The 24,319-nt window shown below is 40.7% G+C and overlaps 1 protein-coding gene across 3 annotated transcripts in view; it reads right to left on the bottom strand.

The window, feature by feature from the left end:
* Positions 1 to 24,319, bottom strand: part of LOC109030272 (kin of IRRE-like protein 3) — a 616,549-nt gene that overhangs the window by 40,604 nt on the left and 551,626 nt on the right. For all 3 annotated transcript variants that reach the window (XM_072303754.1, XM_072303753.1, XM_019041151.2), the window contains exon 10: positions 18,895 to 19,054. In XM_072303754.1, the coding sequence (XP_072159855.1) occupies positions 18,895 to 19,054 (160 nt within the window). The remainder of the gene's footprint in view (positions 1 to 18,894; positions 19,055 to 24,319) is intronic.

The following is a 24,319-nucleotide window of genomic DNA, read 5'->3' on the forward strand; positions in this document are numbered from 1 at the left end:
ATTCCTAAAAAATTAACATTTCATTCGAGGAAATTTGGCAACTCTCGAATGTTCGTACGGCGTTTTTCCTTAGGACTTCAGCACACGACTTCGAATATTCTTCCTATCACGACAACATCGTAAGTAGGAGAGAGAGAGGGGGGGGGTGTCCAAGAAAGGCCAAGGGTGCCGCAGCACCCGCGACAAAGTGGAACGCGTCACTCATAACTTACCGCGCTCCTCAAACCGCGACTCGCGGGGGGGGGGAGGGGTGAAAAAAAGTAAATTTAAATAAGAACTAAAACCGCGACACCCAGAACTCCGCGAAAAAGACGAGAAGACCCGGAGATAATTTAAATACCAAATACCGTCGCGAACTCGCGGCGGGAGTTAAAACAGCTCGGAAAAAAGCTCCCCGACCTAAGAATCCCCCACTCCACCCCCCGGTCTCCCGTTGTAAGATATATTATCCGCCGAGAAAATCGGCTTCCGCGTTCGGGGCGCGGCGCAACAGCGCCGCCGCCGCCGTCGCGTAATTAATTTCAGATATGTTTTCGGCGACCGAAACAATGGGAGCCCCTAATTTCGACTTGAAAAGGAGCCCCCGGTCGGACGTGCGCGCAAGGTGAGTGACGACCCGGGTCGTCCGCTCGTGCCGCGAATTAACCGACTCCCGCCTCCTTAGTTCCTATTCCTGCCGCTGGCGCGGCAGCGTCGCCTGAGTGACGACCGCCAAGTTTTAAGGAGCCGCACTCGTTTAAGGACTCCTGGAGACTGGAAAGGAGCTGCGGCGGGTGGGGCGCGGGGAGGGGGGTTCATTTATTTCTCGGGGGAGTCGTGAGCGGAGGGGGCGGGGGCTCCGGTGTGGTGCTATTGTTGGATCGGATCCAAATAGAAAAGATGAGCCCATTTCGCGGCTCGCAGGCTGACAAACCCCCGAATCCTCGCTGCTCTTCCTCCGACGCTACCACATGTCGCCGCGCCCCTGACGAAAGAACGAACCTCCATCCCCAAGTGAGCCCTAGAAAGCACGAACTCTAATGGACCTCGGGGCTCATCTCAGAATGCAGTTACGTCTTTTCGTACGGTTAGGTTTGGATCCCTCACTTCTTGGCGAGAAATTTGGTGGTTTACGTGTGAAATTTGGCGGCGGGGGGCGTAACCACCCAGGTGGATCGCTTTCCGCTTTTACTTGTCTGTGTTGCCGAATAGGAGCCCCTTAGTTCTACCCTGAAGGGGAAATCTGTGCACGTGCAGTACCGAGAGCTGTTATCAGGATGACTACTTTCCTTAAGGGAGGCTTACGAGATTTGGATGATATGGACATTTCTGATTCATTGTGGTAGTACCGCAACTGAAGTTAGGGTAGTACCGCAACATTTGGGTTAGTTACCTAATTTATTAGGGTACTACCGTAATTAATTGGTTTACTACCACAATTGATTGGAAATGTCCATATCATCCAGCAACCTCGTGCTTTTTTTTCCGTGCTCGTTTACAGAAATGCGTCCAATTATCCTATCTCAAAGGAGAGATGTATGACCTTCGTTGGGAAAGTCAACAATTTAGAAAAATTCCGGTTTGCAGCTTACCTTATATCTTATCAAAATTGATCAGTTTTCTTACTTCACAGGTTTACATTTCCTTGATGACAATCATTTGAATTCTCTGTAAGGATCCACTTTCGAAGTCTTTTACTGAGATGAACTCGCAGTTCTTTAAGGTTGTTTCTTCATGATGTAAATATTAGGCGTTGTCAAAAATTTCGGAGTGAAATCGATCCGGAGTATATTTTATTTCGAAATGTATGTGGCTACCACTGCCACACAACCCGAGTGACAGAAAACAAAGCAGAATTTTCTTATGTTACAGAGTAATCTCCTCATTTACGGAGCGCATTCCACTCCACACATCATACTCATACTTCATCATACTTTCATCACTCGGTGTTTTTGGGCAGCTACATACTCTTCACAGTGAAACGGTTTTCCATATTTTTACTCAGTTCTTTTAAACAGTATCAGCTTCACTGAGGAGAAGAAACTGTTTTGAAGCATGTTTGAAGAAGATTCTTACACAGAGTGAGTTGGGGGAAAAAAAACGATTTGAACTTGTGAGTAGGTAATGTTTTAAAAAAGACAATAATATTTACTAGGGGCTTATGGGGCTGCTTCGCAGCCCCTTATTTTTCCTGTACACTTTTCACTTTCACATGTTTTTTTTTTTTTATTTATTTTCATTTAATTTTCTGTTTTGTCTTTGAATCGGGTCTAATTATTTTTTTGAGAGAATAAATATAACAAATGTTTTCAAAATTGTAATTTTATTTAGTAAACTTTAAACTAAAATTTTGTTTTAATCTTCATACAAAAATTATTTTTTAGGTTTTACATTTGTTTTCAAACTAATTTTAAAGAAGATCTTTTTTTATTTTTTAAATACTTTGCTTTTTTTCGATTAAATTGTTGATTCTTCTTTTGCCATTTCTGTCCTGCTTTTCTTCCTATATTTCCTACAACTTTGCTCTTCTTCTTTCCTCCTTTTATCTTTTCTTTTTTTGCTTCTTCTTTTTCTTCTTCAGTAGCTGTTCCTTCTGGTTCTTCTTCTTTTTCTGCTCCTGTTTTAACTTCATCTAATTTTTTCCGCTTTTTCTTCTTCGTTTTTTCCATGTTCAGTCTGCTTTCTGGTTCCGGTAATAAACTTACCTATATATGGATCCTTGAACTTTAAAGCAATAAGGTCCATCACCCGGAATATCAATTCGATTTGCAGAGAAAGAGGCAAAAGCAACAGCACTATTATAATTTCTGATATGCTTTATGAAATTTTGAGAATATAAAAATAATGATTTCAAATCGGTATTTGTCCGAATACTCGGTAAAGAAATTAAGCCATTTTGGCAGCAGTTATTAAAATGACCATTGGACATTTCACCCTGAAAATGGCGAGCATCACAATGATGACAAATTATATTCATTGAACCGACTGAAAATTTGGTAACAAAATTTTCATCAAAGTTCTGATCATCAATTTTATACTTCCGAAATGAAGAAATGAAACTTTGATTTTCTATACTAATAACAGAGTTAAGTTCTTGCTTCACTAAACGAACATGCGAAGAATTCTGGAAAACGCGACCACGTTTTGGAGGACGACCGCCTCGGTCATTGAAAATTTCACTCATAACAACTGTTAAATTTAAAATTAAAATTAGTAAAAATTATTATTATTTTAACAAAATCATAACTGAAAAGTTCAATTTTTAAATTAAAAAAAAATAAATCAGGGACTGTAACAGTCTGGATCGATAGAAACTTAGAAAAGCGGAAGAAAAGATTCTATGTTTTCAGTAAATTTGGCGGTTACGACTGGATAAGAATCCCGAATACGGTATTTAGGGCCAAATTCATGGTTTGCTCTGTAAAGTCGCAATGGATTTTGCAGGTCTCGATACCAAACGTACACATCATTGTTTTGCACATGTAGATAGGTACTTTATGGATGATTCAGCACTTATAGTACAAAGTTCCCTGTGTGCCAAATTTGGCAGCGTCATGCGGTTTTTTTCAGGTATGCCTGGGTTTGGTCAGTGGTTCTACCTTCATTGCAAACGGTAATGCATCCCCCAGAACCCATTCCCTCGCCCTCGCCCCGAGGTTGGCCGCAGAGCGCTACCGTTATCGAAAACCACGAATGTGCACCTCGGTTACCATTGCAGTTACGGCGTTCTTGCACAAAAATAGGAGCCACGGTTTCCAAGTCGAAATAAGCTTCGCTTCTTAACCGACCGTATTATTGTTAGACGCGCGCACCTAATCTTTCTAATACGTTATAACCACACTGATGCCAAACCGTTCGAAAGCCCCTGAGCCATAGTCTGACGAACGAGAGTCTTGCATACCCGAGTCTTTGTCTACCTAGTCGGAAGATTGGGACGAAAAAGGAAGAAAAGGGGCAGATGCTAAAGAGAGGGAAGAAAAACAGAAATGAAAAATAGAGAAAAGAGAATAATAGGGAGAAAACTACGTGAGAGAACAAATCTTGTGCCTCTTCTTTCTGTTTCCCCTTCTCTGTGTCATTTTCCTCCTGTTACCCTTTTCCTCTTCTTTATACTTATCCTTCGCTTCTTCTTTTCTTCCCTAATTCTCCTCCTCTCAAAATGTTTCCTCTTTTCCCTCCTCTTTTGCTTCTTCCTCTTCTTCTCCATCCTCCTATTCTTCTTTTTCCCCATTCTCCTCTCCTTCTCTTTCTTTTTCCCCTTCTTAATTCTCTCCTTGTCATTGTTTGGACCTCACTTAATCCTTCTCCTCTTCCTCCTCTGTTACCTTCCCTTCCTCTTCTAATTTTTCTTTCTCTTTTCCATCTCCTAGGATTATTCGTCATATTTATTCTTAGCCTTATTTTTCTCCATCCTCTTCGTGTTCTTCGTCTTCCACTTCTTATTTTTCTCCTTCCTTTTCTTGTTGGTATTATTCTGTATCTTTTTCTTTTTATTCATCTCCTTCTTCATGTACTTCTCTTTCTTCGTTTCTTATCTTCCTCTTTCGCTCCTTCTCCTTCTTCCTATTCTTCTCTTTCCTCCCCACCTCGCTTTGTTCCTCTTCATCGCCTTCTCTCCTTCATTTTCTCCTGCGTCTCCTGAAATTTGAAATTTTTTGAAATTTTTGAAATAGATAGAAAGGGAGATAGACAAAAATTTTCCCTCCTGACGCCTCGGAAACAAACATAATATGGGAATAGAGCAAAGGAGAGGAAGCGTGTTGATGACGGCGCAGAGATACAACTATTCGTGCTTGATGGATGCCCGTGTTGCGGCTGAAGAATTGAAGGCGCTATGGCGCGACGCGTGAACTCGCAACGCTCCGCTCTATGCTGCCAATGATGTGTCGCTCTCAGATCTGCGGGCTGATTGTTGAAATTTATAGACAAAACTATAGATAAAGAAGACAAAGGGAGTATGAAGCTATCGTACTGGTTGAAACGGATGATTCCTATAGACTAAGGAAGACGATGATGGACTAACTATCGGGTCCCTCGTGGGTTGCCGTTACTTAGTCTATTACCTACCTCCTTTGTCTATTGCAATCACCCGCTTCCACCAATGGGATCCCTTCATATCTCTTTTGTCTTCTTTGTCTGTAGCTTTGTCTATCAATTCCAATAATCGGCCCGCTGTCTCCCTTCCTTCTCATTTCTAATGCGTCCTCACCTGACACATAATAGAAGTCCCAAGACTTGAGTTTGTCAAACCGGTGTCAACTCCACCCTCCACTGAAAAAAAATTATCGGCGTTTTTACCACGATCCGTTGGTACCGTTATTACCATCTCACTTTTTTTTACCAATTATTGGTAATTTAACCAAGGCAGACTAGTAAGCTTACCTAAAAACTTGTATTTTTACTGTTTTTTTTCAGGTGAGAATACCATTTTTATTGGTAATCAATTCTCGGTAACTTTGCCATTTTATCTCGTTAATTTTACCACAGTCGATAAAAATATTGGCGTTTTTACCAAATTTACTGAGAAAGTTCAATAATTTTACCGAGATTTCTCGGTAAAATTACCAATTCCATAAATGGTAATTTTACCAAGAAAAATCTGGGATCAAATAGAACCCTGAATTCTTGGTAATTTTACCCTTTTCTTAGTAAATACACCGAGATTTTTTTTTCAGTGTGCCATTCCCCGAAAAGCACCACGATCGGGCAACGGTTAACTCCAGCGTTACCAGGCCAGCGCCACGGCGCGGCGCGGCAGTCGGGGCGAAAATAATAACGCTTGTAAATCAGCCACCCGATTGCCGCCTCCCTCGCAGAACTATCATCCCTACAGCCGCAAGACAAATTTCTCGGGTCCCATTCGGCAACGCGCTGCGGTCGCTAGCGATCCCGAATTGAATCCTTAATCTCGTCGATTCGTTTCCGATACGGAACTGCCGCGATAATCAAGAACCACCCAACTCCATACGTAAACCGTACTCGGATACGCGGTTCTGATTCGGCACGGCGGAGAAGGAGTCCGTATCTCGGGTTTACAAATCGGCGTATCCATCGGGCGGATTCACAACACCGTGAAGCTGCATCCGTTATGTTGACCGTATCCCTTTGTTTCCGCCGACAAACGCTCCTGTGCGGTTCCGTAACGACGATGGAGTGAAGCTACTGTTACGCTACTGAAATACAAACAGATTCCCCTCGGATTGAGGGATATTAGTGTGTTGCGCACTGAGTCAGAGGCAGGTGAAAAGCTTATATTCAAGTAACCTACACGTTGAAAGAGATCTCGGTTGCGCGAACCGATAAATTCACCGGGTGCTCCTTTATTCGAAGTCTCGGTTGTGCGGACCGATCTCTTTGGTTGACAAGACCGAATTTGGGATGGGTGCACTGAGAAAAAATTATGGTCATAATTACCATATTAGTGGTGTGCAACATGACCTCTTAATTATAGTAGTTGCCATAACCAATAAAAGAGATATTTTTACCATTAAAAGGTAATTTTACACCGCACACTTGTAAAATTACGATTGCTACAGTTTAAATATCACTATTATTGGTTATGGTCACTACTAATTAAGAATGCATATTGAACACCACTAATATGGTAATTATAACCATAATTTTTTCTCAGTGTGGAACAAGGGTTCTGCTCTACGAGCCGTTGGCTCACTTTTACAAACTGATACCCATTTGCGCATATTGTACGATAAAGAAGGCTCTTACACAATTCCATTTGATATATTCACTAATTTTTCCTCTGATTACATGGAATATTAGCAAAATTATGGAAAAAATCGCATGATCATATCATAAGCATTTTGAGTGTAAATTTTGCTACCTTCACTTTCGATCAGAATGTAGGTAGTAATTAAATTTCACTTTTTCAAAACTTCTTCTTAACGATATGAAGATTAACTGATTCATTTTATTACTTTATTCACTTATTCATTTATTAATAATTATAAGTGTCACCATACGATTACAAAGTTCAGTAGAACTTTGATACTTCCGACAGCAGATTGAGAATTACAAAAGGAAAGGAAGGAAAAAACGGAGACTCAGACTCACTAGTGAGAATTTGTCCGAGCAACTATACGAACACTCCGGAGATGATATTGCCCACACGTTCGTTTGAAGGCGATTTACAAAGGTCGATCGTGGACCTCTCAGTTTCCGTTTTACCGTCAGAATGACGACGGTATAAAAGGAAATCTACCTTTCAGGGGAAAGATTTTTCTTCTCCGTTAGTAGAATATTCTGTGAAAATGACGCATACGTCGTTTCTACACTTAGCTAGAAACTGTAGTTCCAGAATTGCAAAAGTCAGTCCATTTGTTCTCCCTCAGAAAAATCAAACGGGAATGAAGATTTTTTTGATACACCGCAAACGAGATACGTGGTATGGAGGTTCACCATCAAAAAAGAAGAGGTGGGTGCAAAAAGAGCATTTCTTGGTTTCGACGTCTCAGAATCTCAGCTAACATTTCATCAATCTTAATATTTAATTTGAAAAATAGAATGAAATTGCGAATCAACCACTGTACTAATTGCGAGGGGCGTTGGTTCATTTGAAAGGTGTTGTTCTCAATGCTTCGGGAAAACTATAAATTATTTTCTGGGGTCCGTCCCCGATTTTTAAATCCCTAAAAACTCATAAATTGGATGAGGGGAAGTGGGGGTTTTTTGTTTTTTGTTTTTCGGAAAAGTTTTGTTGCTACGCATCTTACTTTACTGTCTGCTGTCTTTTTATCAGCTGTTTTCATTCAACAATCATCATTAAATGAGGTTACCTCCAACACTCAACTGCCATCAACTTACATTTTTCTTCTCGCGTTTTTTTCAACGTTTTTTTACGCTTTGTCATATTATCTTCCCCCGTTTTTCCTTTTCCAATTTTACCCCCAAATTGTGATCGGCTCCATCTTTTTCCTATTTCCAATTTTTCCTCATCAAGTCAATAACCTCCAATTTTTCGGAGGAATTTTTTTCCGAATACGGAAAACGGAGAGAAGAAGGAACAGGAACATGAAGAAGAAAAGCGGAAGAATTGGATGAAGATAAAGAGGTAGCAGACAATGAAGAAGAAAAAAAGAAGAAAAGAAAAAAGGAAGAACGAAAAAGAGAAGAGTTGAAGGAGAAATTGGAAAAAAATCAGGGCAGAAATCGAAAAAGAAGAAGCAACAATTAAAAGGAAAACAAAGTAAAGTAATTAGAAGATAAAAAAACCGATACTTAAAACTTAGTTTGAAAACAAAGGTAAAAGCTTAAAAAGAAGTTTGTGTGAAGGTTTAAAAAAAATTTAATTTAAAGTTTACAGAATAAAATTACAATTTTTGAAAAAATTTGTTATATTTTACACTTCAAAGAAAAAATTAGGACCAATTCAAAGATAAACCAGAAAATTAAATGAAAATAAATAAAAAAAGAAAAAAGAAAAAAAGACATGTGAAAGGGAAAGGTGGATATGAAAAATAAGGGGCTGCGAAGCAGCCCCATGAGCCCCTAGTTATAATTAAAGCCAATGTATGGAAATCGTTGAAACTCTCAGTAAAGTTTCTTCATGACTTTAAAATACTGAAAATGAAAAATTTCAGAAAATTTGCCCGATAGTTGCCTATCTAAAATATAAACGGCACTGGAGATCCTGGATCACCGCAGCCAAAAAAACCCTTTCTGCACCCAATGCCTCGTATGTCCCTACTCTGCATTCTTCGTCTCAGAGGCTCCATTCGACCAAAATCATCTATATAGTTTACCTCGGATTCTGGTGTTTAGTCGGCTGGCTCTTCCTTTTTTTGAGCTTTTTGAGGTTTTTGCAGTTGGACTTTGTTACCAACAACATAAACACTTGTTGTACAAAACACTCATGGGCATAGGGAAACTAATGGCACATACGTCGTTTCTAAACTGAGCTAGAAACTGTAGTTCCGAATTGCAAAATGTATTCCATTTGCTCCCCTTTAGAAAAATCCAATGGGAACGGAGATTTTTTTGATACACCGCAAACGAGATACGCGGTTTGGAAGTTCACCGTCAACATATCGACGGTGAAACTACCAAACCACGTATCTCGTTTGCGGTGTTTAAAAATCTACGCTCACATTTTATTTTTTTAAAGTAGACCAAATCAATATCATTCCTTGAAATTTTCACAGAATTTTCTCCGCACGAAGAGGAAAAATCACAGAAATTTTCAAGACTGGACGTTCAGTAGTTATTCATTTAAAAAATAAAGTATGACAGGAAGTCTGCGACGTCGCAAACCGAGATACGTGGTTTGGAAGTTCACCGTCAACATATGTCCCTACTCTGCATTCTCCGTCTCGGAGGCTCCGCTCGACCAAAATCATCTGAAAAGTTCTCGGGAGAAGCGGGGGAGGTTTGCGGAGGTCTCACGCGCCAGCGACGACGGTTAACCCTCCTTTTTTCGGTTCCTCCTTGGGAAGTTGGGAGTTCTTTGATCAAATTAATTGTAGCGGCCGGGGCTGGCGGAGGGGAGTAATTCAGGTGTGTTTGCAGTGTAGCGCGGTGCGGCGCGGCGCGGCGTAGGCATGTGATGCGATGTGAGGAGACGAGGAGCCGAGCTGAGCCATCAAAGTCGCGGCACTCATTAACAAAGCAACTCTTTGTTTGAGTTGAGCCGTCACGCCGACCGCTGTTGCCGAATCGGGGGACGAATTTCTGACGTGGAAGACAAATTTTGGCTCCAGGGAAAGAAATTTCAATTCTATGATACAGAAGAAAAACAAAAGGGAAAAACGGAAAACAAGTTAAAAATACATATACAACACTAAAAAAAAACCCGAGACGTTACGATTCGAAACTGAGTCATTTTCAGTCGGAAAATTAATTAAAAATTAAAAAATTAGAAGAAAAACTGTTTTGGATTGGGTACCACCAGGGAAGAGCACTGGAAAAAAAAACACATTGGATCTAGAGTCCAGACTCTTGAAAACATCGATAAGAAAAAATACTCTCGATTCGATCGGATTTTTGCTTAAATCAAAAGAAAATCCGCTCATGAATTAAGAGGCTTGGTTCTTGATTTAAGCTAATATCCGATTGAATCAAGAGTACTTTTTCTTGTCGATGTTTTCAAGAGTCTGGACTCTAGATCCAATGTGTTTTTTTTCCAGTGCAGGCAACGAAATTCAATTTCTATGATACAGCAGAAAAACTAAATGGAAAAACGGGAAACAAGTTTAAAGTACAACGCTAAAAAAACCCGAGATGTTTCGACTCGAAACTGAGTCGTTTTCAGTCGGAAAATAAATTAAAAATTGAAAAATTAGAAGAAAAACTGTCTTGGATTGGGTACCACCTGGGAGGAGGCGACGGGGACGTTCCGTAAAGGGTTGGCGGCAGGGCGTTGACGAAAAGATGTTGCGGTGTCAGTTGCCCGATGACTTCTGGGAGGACAGGCATATGTGGCGTTTGAGTGTCTCAGATCGCCAGAAAGCGTTGTAGGGCTAATTTATATAAACAAAATAAAAAACCTGTGATCTTCTCGAAATGTTGTTTTTATTTCCTACTACTTATTACTGTCTGTGATTATTTGTTTTCTTCGATATTCAAGGGGACGCCCAGTGAAAGGTTGGCGACAGGGGGTTATGGATGAGATATGGGAGTGCCAACTCCCTTATGACCTGTGGGAGGACCTATGTTTGTGGCGGTTAGGCGTCGTAGAGCGCCAGAAAGCGCTGTGAGAGCGACTCACATGTATGTAAGAACAATTTAGATAAAAGTCGATAAAATTCGTGTGGTAGTGAAACTTTTTCTGAATTTTTTCATGTTTGTGATCTGAAATTTTTACTTCACCCCCTTCAATTATCGCATTTTTCACGAAGTTAGGCAGCAGCGCATGGAACTTGCGTGTATTGAGGGGTTCGACTTTCCCCGGTAACTCTGTACCACGAGGGGGTAGGGACGTTCCATCCAAGCAAGGCTTCCCGTTCCGTAAGTATGTTGATCTTTAAAACTGAGGCGCGGTTTTGGTTAACGACTCCCCCTCAACTGAGAAAACAACGTGGGAATGGACGAGCGCTACCTCTTCTGATGGTTTGCATCCGATAACGCTGATTTAAGCGTATTTTTAAATCCCCCTGAATTCATCCCTTGCTGACCCCCCCAATTTTTCCCGGACGTCGACCTCTTGTTAGGATACAGATGGTTAACTGGCAAGTTACATTGATTATACCTCCGCATTAAAAATCTAAATTGTATTCCTTAAAAAAATTCACGTCTGATTTGAAAATGGAGATGTTGCATGTGTGATGGATTGCGATTTGACTATTGATTCTTCTGTAAAAGATCGCGAGAAACACGATGGTGCCACTGATTCTCTCTGAAATCATCTCTCAAGTTGAGGCCAAAATGGAGGGGATATCCCACGCTATCCTGGGAGTCCACCTCTACATCACGACAAACTCTCCATGCAAAGATAGGGAGCAAATACATTAGAAGGGTTGCCGTGTTTTCAGTTTTGGAGTCCTCAAATAAAGTGGCAACCCTGTCAATGTATTTGCTCCCTATCTTTGCATGGAGAGTTTGTTTTGATGTAGAGGTGGACTCTCAGGGTAGGGTGGGATCTTCCCTCCATTTTGGCCTCAACTTGAGAGCTTTTTCTGAGCTTGGGAGTTGATTTCAGAGAAAACTAGTGGGACCATGGTGTTTCTCGCAAACTTTTACCAAAGAATCAATGGTCAAATCGCAAATTCTTCACACATGCAACATCTCCATTGTTCGTAAATTTAATGCTGATTAAAAAAGCTTTTCAAAAGAGTCCACTGTCGCATCCTGAATCAAAAGCGTCGTATCCTTCATCACAACAACCGTAACACGGAACGCTCCTTGAGATACAACTATTTTAACGTGCATGTAATGCTCGGAGGTATCGTTCCATTTGAAGGCGTTTTCGCTGGGAGCAAGTCTGGTCGCTTCGCAAGATAGATTAATGGCGATTTACTTGCGCACTTTAATGCGTTCTAATCTATTTTAATGTATGAGCATAAGTATCATGAGTTGATTTTTGAGAAAACCAGTGGCACTATCGTGTTTCTCGCGAAATTTTACATAAGCAGGGCAGTTAAGTGGAATCAAAAACCACTAAATTGCCCCGGTAAACTTAGAGAAGGTTATGTTTATTACCTGCCTGAAGGAAGAGTACTTGCCGCTGGCATTCACCACTTACTCTTGTCATTTTTACCGGCCGGTTGTAAACGATACGAATTTTTCGATCTATAATTTAAATCCATCGGAGAGATATTATACACGAGCTTTCAAAAGCTACCCCTCAAAAATACTATAACGTAGACATTAGAAGGCAGAAGTATGCACGATTTCTGTTTCAGAGGCTCACCATCACGCTGTTAGCATCCTCTCCGTTAATTGAAGCAGGTAGAGTATTTATAAAATTCTCTTTCAGCGAGAAACAAATAACATTTCAAAGGCTCAGCCGCACGGAATGGAGCAAGCTCTGAGCTGAAAACTTTTTGCCGATGAACTACACTTAATCGGATATAGACGCGTTTCATCCCTCCCCCGGACTGGTGTCAGCCGAACGTAAATAGACCAATTGATAATCTGCGCGAACGATTGAAAATAATTAAAACGCTTAATTAGATTGCTTTTACAGATAATTGAGGGTATTCCGAAGGGCTTAAGTCTGCGAGATGATTATTTCTCGGAAAATATGGCTCAGAGAGATTATGCTAACTTATTTCAGAGGCTTCCGGGTTTTCGTTTTGGCTCGGTTTTTTGCGACTCGGATTCGATCATAAGGGGGAGGGAGGTGGAGAGGCGGAGGAGTGGAGGGGGAGGGGGAAAACGAAAAGGAAGCAAGAGCATATATCCTCGGAGAGGAGATTTAATTCCTCTGTAAGACGGCGTGTGCTAGCTATTTTCTTTTTTTCACTCAGAAAAATCTATTTACCCTATCTTGTGGAACGGTTCCAAGTTTACCAGGCTTCATCGGGTATGAATAATACAAACGCACATAAAAGGTTATTCGTACTGATATACAATGTAGCGTTGCCGAATTTACCGCGATTCGTGACATGTGCAGTTACCTCGCGGAAGCGATCGATGGAGACTTGACACGGTGTTTTCGGAGATGGACGCGGAAAATGTTCTGCAGGTGCACTATCAGGAAAATCGAGGTGCGCTTTAACGGTCGGGTTCAACAGATGATTTCGCCGTTCAGAGTATTTTTATTCTCGAGTAAGATCATTACAAGACGTTTGAGGATCTCATATTACGCAATTCCTAATACGCGGGCTTGGTACGAGATTGTTTGGTCTTGAGACAAATCCGATAGTACAGTTGTTTCTAAATGTTTTCTCAAAAAATGACGGATCCAGAAAATTGGCAACATCGAATTTTCTCCCTTTAAACCCATGGAAATGTATCGATTCTTGGAGGGGCCTGGCGCTCCGACAAGCATCGATTATTTAACATACGTTTAAATGGACGCAATCCGGAGTTGCCAGATTGGTGGATCCGCTTCTCCTGAGGAATTTCGACAACACGCTACTCTGAAGTGAGATCATCACAAAAATTTTAGGAGGCATCCCATGCTCCCATGCTCCCATGCCATTGCTTTGTGATAAATTCTTTCAACAAAATGAAAAAAGTTCAACAGCTCTTAAACGAGACTTAGAAAAAGATCAGAAGATAATGGAAATACGACAGGGACGGATTCAAATATTACTTCGGGACCACTCAACCAACCGCAGACTTTTCACCTGAGGTATAAACCACGTGGATCATCATCTAGACGATTTCACTCAAAACTTTTGATCGACAGCATTTGGACTAAATTGCATTTTCATCTGCATACCTCTCTCATGAAGAGAGCATGGGGAGTTCTACGACGTTGCACATTTTATCACCTTAAAAGAAAGCTCGTCTCGGAATTAAAAGGTGTTGAGCGCATGTTTCAAACCTTAAAACTGGGGGAAAACATTTTTCTCCTCATAAGAAAAAGAAAAAAAAGAAAAAAAAGCGAAAAACAATGAGCGCTTTAAGAAAGTATGTATATCAGAATTATGAGTTTTACTGGAAAAATGACGCAGAGGAAGGTAGGGCGGGGTAGAAATTCGTAAAAGAGTGCGGGTTTTGCATTATCCTGTGACCCAGATAAGCGTAACACCCATTCAATAACATTTTATAAACAAAGAAAATGAGCTAAAATTGCTTTTAGTTAAAAATACATAGACGTCAAAAGGTTAAAAATGAATATCCGTGGGTAAAAAAGTCGTGGGTGAAAAAGCGAGGATGCATAGCTACTGAAGTAAAAAGACCGCTCACGAAGAAAAGAGGCAATGGTTAAGTCCCGGTTGTTGGATGATAAGGACATTTCCGATTAATTATGGTAGAGTCCCTGAATGGATTGGATTACTGACCCAAACGTTGCGGTGCTGCCCCAACTTGAGTTGTGATACTGCCAAAATTAATTAGATATGTCCAGATCATCCAACAAATTGAGGTAGTGCCACAATTGAATCAATGAGATTTAAAAGACACCAACTCGAAAAAATGAAAATAATTAACACAAAAATGCACGGTGGGTGAAGAAGTTAGTCTAAGAAAAATAATTTTGGTGCTAAAAGACAAGCATTTAAGGACATTTTAAGGGTCCAGATTGGAACAGATACGCTAACTTTGATGACATTCATGAAAATTAACTGTCTCGAATGAAAATTGAGCATTTTTGAGTTACCGAGTTGGTGTATTTTCGTTTTCACTGATTCAATGTTAGGGGATAACTCCTAACACCTGGTTTCCCATTTAGGTGAATAATATAGTCCTATGCACCGCAAAAATGCAAAAGGACCAGGTTCAAATTATATTCTTTGTGTGATTCGATTAAATTACATTTCGGGTGCACACATTCTCCTTCGAGGGGCGCATGCATTGGTGACCGAAAATGATTAAACCGTGCCCAAAAACCGCTCGCAACAGTTTAAAGCTCCGTCGTCGCGAAAGAAGCGATGTCTCCCGTGAGCCCACCTCGTCATAACACAGCCTGAAGCTGTCGCAAAAAATATCCCACCTGGGATGTGAAAAATGTCACGAATGGCTGCGCTGCACTAAAAAATGGACATATGAGTGGGGTTACGGTACGGACGGGCTTAAACCTTAGGTTTTTCAGCCAAGTCTACACTTAATCCGGCGGATAATGTAGCTGGCATTGTTGCAGTGCGAAACGGAGTCGTTTCTCCGCATGAGAAAAGTAATGCAGAATTAGTAAGTTAACTGCGGTATTAGTCGGATTCGTTCCTAGTCCGAATATAAACCATTCCGCATATTTGCAACAGCTGCCCCATTTCGCTCCATCCGTGCAGCCACGTTGCCAAATCACTAATTAATTCCTGGTATCTGATCCCAGTTTGACAAACTCAGATTGTAAGATGTCAGTTAAGAATGTATTAGAGATCGGAAAGAGGAGGAGATGACAAATTAAAAAGAGGAGAAAGACACGAGGAAGTGGATAAGGAAGAAGATAATTAAAGATACTAAGGAGAAAAAAAGATCGCAATCAACGATAAGAATTTCTATTTGCTCGCTCTTTCATTCCTATTTCTATTCTTCTTCTTTTTCTTCTTCTTCTAGCTTCTCTTCTGCTTTTTCTCTTAATTCCACTTTCTGTGTCCTTCTCCTTATTCAATTTCATTTTCTTTTCCTATTTTTCTTCAATTTCTTTTCCATCGTCTTCCTCTTACAAAGAGAGAAAGAGAAAGAGGGAGACAACAGAAAAGACGGTGAAAGAAAGAAAGAAGAGCAGAAATAAAGAGACTGGCCCGTTGACTGACTCGAGGTGAATAAATGTGAAACGGGAGCATAAGATGAACAGAGAAAGTAAGAAGAATAAAAAAAAATAGACGGTAAACAAAAACGAGATAGGGGAAAAATAGGAAAAAAGGGCAAATTACTGGAATGAAATCAAAGTTCATAACCTTACATCATAAACTCACTAGCGCAGAATCGAGGTGATAACGTTGCTTATTAGTCTATTTGTATTGGCGTTTTTTTTCAACTTTTCGGGCCCGTTTTACATCAAGGGCTGTAAATTTTGGATCAGTTTTTCTTCAATCGGACTTTCCAACTCGTGCTTCTTTTTTCTGATATGAAGAGAGCATACAAATTGACATACAAAGAACAGTAGAAAATAATTTTTCATCATTTCCCGGGAAAATTACGGGGGAATTTTAAGTGCCCAAATTGCTTTACCCGCATGAAATGAGCAGTGAAAAAGTACAACGTCGGATAGTGAGATATGAATGTTTTTTACCTCACCATCGGTGATGAGACAATGTGCAACTACACAGGAGCAAGAGTGTAATCTTAGCAGCAATCGTTATCTTCTGTCATCAAATGAAGGTGATACTCTCCAAGGCGCTCCGAGCAACTATTCCGCCACAGAAGTATTGCACAGTATCAGACGAAATTGAAGGCGCACTAACGTGTGCGAATTGACTGGTATCGTTTACCACCGCACAGAATCCTACAAATCTTGCGATGTGCGGTTGCTATCTGTTCGATTTTTGTGGAACTTGGTCCCAATAGATATTTTTTGATGGAGAACACGAATTTGAACTCAAATTTTCAAAACTCGAAAATCAAGTATGGCGGACGTGGCTTAAATGCTATCTCGGCTTCAGATCGATCGATTTTTATGAAATTTGGTACTGAGGGGTATTTTCTAACGATAAACTCAAATCTTCAGTTACATTTTCAAAATTCCGACATCCAAGATGGCGGACGTGGTCTAAAATGCTATCCTCGTGCCTTCGGAATTATCCAAACCTGTAATTGAGATATCTATTATTTTTCTTTTCAGCTTCAAAATCAATGTACTCCAAGCTAATTTGGACCTCAATATGAGCGTGCTCTTCAATTTGTTTGTGTTAAAACTGATTATTGCATGTAATTATTTTTTATTCGCGTTAGAGGATGAAGAATGTAAAAAACCTAAGACAAATGAAGAATGATGAGGAAACAGTGAAGAAAGGAGTGAAAAATAAGGAAAAGGTAGAAAAAGGAAGAGAAACAGATGGGGAAGAAACCCTAATGATGCAGAATGATCGAAATGCAAAGGGAGAGCAGGATGAAAAATGCGAAGAAGAACGATGAAAAAGAAAAAAAAGAAGACAAAAAGAACAATCACCCAAGAATTGGAAAGTGATAAAAAAGAAAAAATAATTAGAAAAAGGAGGAGAAATGGATGGGGAAGAAACTGGAATGATAGAACGATCGAAAAGCAGGAGAGGAAAAATGAAAAGGGAAAGCAGGATGAAAAATGCACAGAAAAATGATGGAAAAGAAAAACAAGAAGACAAAAAGAACAATCACCCAAGAATTTGAAAGGGGTAAAAAAGAAAAAAATAAATTAGACAAAAGAAGAGAAATAGATGAGGAAGAAACCGGAATGATAGAACGATCGAAAAGCAGGAGAGGAAAAATGAAAAGGGAAATCAGGATGAAAAATGCAAAGAAGAACGATAAAAAAGAAAACAAAAAGAACAATCACCCAAGAATTGGATTTTCGAAGCAGCGCAGCGGGCGACAACGTGGGTAGTGTCACCGGGCCAGCGGATCCTTTTCTAAACAAAGAGATTACTCGCCGGCAGAAAGGTGAATAAGAAGATTACGGAAGATGATAATCAAGCTTGACCTGAAAGCGGCGGCTTAGTACTTTTTGCCCGGCTGGAACTGGATCAAAAGCGGGGGCGGGGGGGGGGGGGCTCCCCGCATCCGCGCCCTTTTTTATGCACCCGGAATTTATTTCGTCCGGGGACACAGGAGGAGTGGCGGTTCATTTGGGTCCCGGTTCCGCTAATCAGCGGTCGTCGGAAAGTTTTTTGGCAAGTTCCGGGAGAAGTTCCGGCCGCCTCAAAGGCGTAACTTGTTGTTTCGGCGCGGACGACCGGGATCATTAGCCGCCCTGCATTTCCAGACAAAAGGGCGACGCGCAGATTTCCCGCGTTTCCCCCGCGACGGATTCCGCGCCCGCCCGCCCGCGCGACTCTGATTAAAGGGGCTTCTGTTCGGACGGATGCGGGATTTTTGTTCGCGGCGTGTCGAAGCTGCCAAAACTGAAGAACGAAAATGAGTCGGGGGGTCAATGCGTTGTTTTCCGGACGGAGGAGCGTAACTGCATTCCAGGGTTGCAAAATTGACGAAAAAAATTCAATTTTCGCATGAATGTGAAAAAATATATATATTTGATTTTTATACATTATTAACAGGTGTGATTATTTCTTATATTATCATAATTTTAATAATTTATGAAAAACGTTGATTCTGTAATTCAATGAAATCTCTTTAGGTTTAAAATATCAGTAAATTACAGTTTTTTCTAATTTCCAAAATTACTATTTTATTTTAATTTATCCCTGCAATTTTCGTCGAACGATTTTTTGATTTTTGTATTTTATCAGGAGAAAATAAGGAGCAATTTTCAACTACAGACTCATAAACTCATATTTTTTTGTACATGAAAATTGATCCAAATTTTCTCCTGATACCATAAAAAAATCAGCAAATCTTTCAACGAAAATTGCAGGGAGACATTTATGCGAAAATTGAATCGTTTGAGTCAATTTTGCAAATGAGAATGCAGTTATGTTCCTGCAATTTTTTCGTGTGTCAGTTTTTCTAAAATTCGTACGTCAATGAAAGCTTTTCCACTATTCTAATGATTTAAAGATTCAAATACACACGCCATTCAAGCGGTAGAAGAAAAGCTTGCCGGTCTCTAGAACAGATTCCCAGATTTTCCGCGGAGTTTCTCTGATATTTTTCATTCCCGGTTTTTCCCGGTCATAGACACCAGGAATTTCAAAAAAATTATAGGCCTAAATATCCAATCAATCGAGGATTAGGTTAGGTACAAAAATAATCGTCAGTACTTACATTTGACGCGGAGGTTGAGGGACTGACTGGCGGTTTCGCCCTGCTCGTTGCTAGCCAAACACGTGTAGGAGCCACCGTGTTTCCGGTTGACGCCTTGCAGGACGAGCGAGTGCGTGCTCAGTATCACGCCTGACGAGACGTTCTGCCAAATCTGCGCGCCCTGCACAATCACCATAAAAAAGCATCGTTGAGATCAACTGACTTCGTACATTAGAGTGGCCGTCAGTCTAGCTCTGCCGTGTCACCAAAAGAGCTCGCAGTAACGACCATTCTTAAAAAGGAATTAAACACCGATTGAATCGATTATTTTCCAAATCACGAAAGCGCCGAAATTGCGAGTGCGAGAAGAGTGCGCTTTTTTGACAATCTTTGAATTCCAAAAAATGTATGTTCTTTTAGATTGATATTATGAAATCAGACATGATTGATTATATACCGGAAAAAAACTAAGAATATTAAACCCCTTAACCACCAAAATAAAAATTAGCGCTTACGTGATTTGGAAAATAATCTGTTCAATTTGAGATTGGATAAGCCGAATTTATTTCCGTTCTTCAAACAAAAATCGATTACAGTATAAAGTAGTCTCTCTATGTCTCTCATTGCGCAATGCGTGAAATATGCCTTATATATGCCGTAATTTTATGTTTTGTGCCTTTACTGTGCTGCAGCGTGTGTGTGAGCAACCAAACGCTCAATACTGGATGCATTTCACTGATCGATGTACAAATGGGTTAAAACCAAAAGTTGCGTGTTTCTTGGATTTTTTCTTTCATTCATTTTTGTATAGTTCCTTTCAACACAACTACAGCGCATTGAGATTAATATCGACGCCAGATGAAGTGGAAATGTGTATTCCGCTGATTGATGCAAAGAAAGGTAGCAACTATGGAATACACTTGCACTACCACGTTCGATAACGCCAATGGCGTAATCGTCGCGTTCATATCTCTGTTAATATTGGATGTAAAAACTTAATGTGATCGGATATTACTGTTGTTATACTAATCTATGAGCTTAAACCACCAAAACACGATTTTGGGACTAGCCCAACTGACTCATTCAACGTTTAAACTCTGTAAATAGTTCCTTGTAAGCGAAAAAGAAGAGACCAATTAACCAGTAAGACAATTGAGACATCATGACCGTGGCAAAAAAAAGATATCATTAACGTGCCCAACTCACAAATTCCGGTCACACGCAGGAACTATATCGCCCATCGGAGATAAAGGTTTCCTTCACCCAGCTCCTTTCGCAAAAGTTAATTTCTCACCCTAAACGAGGGTCCGGCAAAAATCGCAAACGTCAGACGGGAGTATTCGAGGGGAACACCTGGCCATCAAATAGGAGTTGAAAAGGAGGCGGTTATTAGGTGTAAGATAAAGGTCGGCAAACAGCTCGTTTTCGGGGCGGCGCACAAAGGATCGAGTCAAAGGACAGGTCGGATATGAAATTTTTGACTGAAACTGCGAATTTTGACGTTTCTTTTGTCTCATTTTAAATTTCAAGGGGTTGTTTTAGAAGGAAATTTTACGAGAACACCAATGGAGCCACTTTTATAACCTCAAAGTTTTGTATAAACGGCGTTATAAGCGTTTAAAGTTTCCAAATTTTGTCCGACCTCTGCGGTTATTAGGAGGCGGTTATTAGGTGTAAGATAAAGGTCGGCAAACACCGGATCGAGTCAATTAGAGAGGCCGGACATGAAATTTTTGACTAAAACTGCAAATTTTGATGTTTATCTCGTCACATTTTGAATTTCAAGGGGTGGTTTTAGAAGGAAATTTTGCGAGAAAACCAACAAAACCACTTTTAAAAACACAAAATTTTGTATGAACGGAGTTATAAGTGTTTAAAGTTTCCAAATTTTGTCCGACCTCCCGCATTGACTCGATCCAGTGTGCGGTGGTGAGGCGGCGAGGCGGTGACGATACGCACCGTTCGACGGGATTAAAGGCGGAGATTAGTTTTTGTCTCTTTAAGCCGGCGACAAGATAGCGGGAGGCTGGGAGAGGCCCTCGTAAAAATCCTCGAGAATCGAGTCCGGGCCGCGGGCGGTCATCCCTGGGGATATTCGCCCCATGTTACGGCTATTGCACGCAAGGACCCGGCCACCAATCACGCGCAGCCCGTTGCCAAACCTACTCGTGCGTGGGAATGCGGGCACTCGCAACGCATCTGCTGGTTCGTTAGTGGACGCGATAGTCGAAGAGATAGACAGAAAAGTGAAGGGAAAATTGAGTGATCCTATTGGTTGTAACTGGTGGTACTTATAAACTTTCTCTTCACGGGAAAAAAACCAAATTGGATCTAGAGTCCAGACTCTTGAAAACATTGACAAGAAAAAATACTCTTGATTCAATCAGATTTTTGCTTAAATCAAAAGGCAATCCGCTCAAATTAAGAGGCTTGGTTCTTGATTTAAGCAAAAATCCGATTGAATCAAGAGTATTTTTTCTTGTCGATGTTCTTAAAAACCTGGAATCTAGATCCGGTGTGTTTTTTTTCCAGTGTTCAGTGCGTGTTTTGTTCAGTGGTTTAATGAACCCATATGATTCAACTAGCTGCAGTTCGATTCTGTCAAACTATCGAACGAAATCTGGAAACTTAAAAAGGCTTTATTTTCGGACATATGAAACAAAAAAGTTCTAAAGTGGTTCCATCGGTTTTTTTGTAAAATTTCCTTTCAGGAACAAGCCTTGAAACAGAATTTGTGACGAAACAAACATTAAAATTTGAAATTTTAGTCAAAAATTTCTTTTTCGACCTCTTCTATCAGCTTGCCTTACTGTGTGGCGTGGCGTGCTTTGCGATATATCGATTGATCTGCCATTTAAACCCATGGAAAAGGATCGATAAACAGGGTGTTCGCAACGAACACCTTAATAATAGATTCTCTACCATAGCTTCAAATGGGAAAATATCGATAACCGATCATCCACGCTTCACCACTGTCAGATTCGTGTAAAGCCCTGTGTCCACTCGTCAAAATGGCGTCAAAATGGAAGCTCAAAGTGAATCGATAAATACGATCAGTTCGCGATTGTTGATCAAAAAAGGGTCGCGCCACTCTATTTTGATTTGCAACACTCATCAATCGTATCAAGTCCCGACTTTGATCCACTTATCGTTGAAATCGATTCACTTTGAGCTTTCATTTTGACGCCATTTTGACGAGTGGAGATAGCGCTTTTGAGCCCGTAACTTTTTTTTGCCTCGCGTGGGTGTAAATCCCTATCGAACCTTGACCCCTTCCGATTTTTCTGCGTCTTGGGCGCGATCCGGCACCGTCGAGGAGTGGCGGTGAAATTGGTGAAAATACTCCCCTGCGGGAGACATTAAAAGGGAACTTGGAAGCCCCCGTTAAAGACTCGAAAGGCGCGTTGTAAATATTCCCGGGCAACATAAACCACACCCAACGACCGATCCAGGATCCGAGAGCGGCCCCGAATCCACCGGAGCCTGGACAATTTAACGAAGCCCATTCATCAATCATCACTCCGGTGGCCTTCAGAACCCCCACCCCCGCGCTGCGCCACGGGCAACAACAGTCGTAATTAAACAATCATCACTCCGACTCCGACGAAATCTCGAATTTCAGGACCGAGGAGTTAATGGGCAGGCTCTAAGATTGGGTTGAGACCTGGCCGTGAAAGTGGCCGGTGAAAGTGATAAAATTTGAACAGTTTTTTTACAAGGAACAGTGGTGGACACGAAGAAAAAAGTGGTAGGAGTTGTTGGATGATAGAGGCATTTCCAATTACTTGTGCTAGTACCCCAATTAATTGTGGTAGTGCTCCAATAAAATAGGTTGCTATGAACCCAAATGCTGCGGTACTACCACAATTAATTGGAAATGGCCGTATCATCCAACAAATTGGGGTAGTACCAACATTTTAGGGGATAAACCCTAAAAATTTTTCCCCATAGAAATTGTTCAACGAAGCGGTCCGACAATTTCACCGACTTTTCTTTGCGCTGCCGATAAAATTTAGTGAAATTTTCAAACATATTCAACAAACAATTTTTCTGTAAAAAAATAAAATGGCGGCGGACATTTTGAAATGGCGCATGGCACTTGTGATGCTTTGGCCGGAAGGTGACAATGTCTCAAAAACGAGGTCATTTATGTTCCACTTTTACCAAGGTATGATTTGCAGATACGTACTTTTTTATTCGGCCTTGAGTGTATTTCCCGATCGATGAATTTATTATGCATCGAAAATTTTCCTCAAACCAAAGTATGAGAATATTCAATTCACTCAATACAAGGTGACAAAACTTTAAATCCTGGCCCGAGAGTTGGAAGACTCGCTCATTAAGGCTCGGAGCGAAACTTGCTTGGCCCCGGAGTCAAAGCCAAGTTTCGGCCATGAAAGTACGGAGTAAGCTTCGTAAAACGTTCAAGGACTAATTTCGAGGAGAAAGGCGAGGGCCGCGGGGGATGAAAAAATCGCGAATGCTGGTCATAAAATAGATTAAAATTTGCATTAAGTCCCACTTAATCTTCGACCTGAGGCCCTGTCGGCCGTGGTCGGGGCTTTAATTCTATTATGTCGGTGTCTCCTTAAGACTGCGCCGGGCACCTTAATTGATGTAATAGCGCGGCGTTTATAATCTCCCGGGATCGGTGAGACAAAGGGATGGCCCTCGGCTCGAGATTGAGACCCCTGTTGGGAGTGTTGGGCTTTCAAGGAGCCTTTTCCGCCGTTTATCTGGCCGTCTCGCGGGTGTTGTCCTCCTCGATTCAATGCAAACATCAATTTTTTCCCCGGCGACGCACAGTGGATTGAGTCAAGAGAAGAGCACGGAAAAGATGAAATTGCTGATTTAGGTAACAATTTTGTAGTTTAAAAAAAGTGTTCATCATGTTTCAATTTAGAGTTTACAATATAAAGAAGTGCTAATTTAACCACCTCCGTAGTTCAATTAGCTTTCCTTCATTGTAAAATGTACATTTGAAACGGGTCGGACATATTTTTAACAGTTTAATTGTTAAAGCAGCAATCCATTTTTTCCGTGAGGTCGGACAAAATTTGGAAACTATAAAAGCTTATAACTTCTTTTATACAAAACTTTGAGGTTAAAAACCTTGTTTCTTTTGGTTTTCTTGTGAAATTGTCTTCTAAAAACACCCTTAAAATTTAAAATGAGACGAAATAAACGTCAAATTTGCAGTTTTATTCAAAAAGTTCATGTCCGACCTCTCGGGTTGATTCGATCCACCGTGCGACGCTTTTATGCCAGGAGGGATTGTGTTCAAATTAATAAATTGAATCAAAGGAAACTTCAAGGCATTCAAATAAGAAATTGGAAGGATAAACGACCAATTTCGTATTCCGGGGAACCGACCTTCTGAAACTTCAAATTATAACGAATAATATATGTGTAAAAAATTTACATTTTTTTAAACAAAATTTTAAAC

This window comes from Bemisia tabaci, chromosome 8 (assembly GCF_918797505.1).
Source record: "Bemisia tabaci chromosome 8, PGI_BMITA_v3".
NCBI lineage: Eukaryota > Metazoa > Arthropoda > Insecta > Hemiptera > Aleyrodidae > Bemisia > Bemisia tabaci.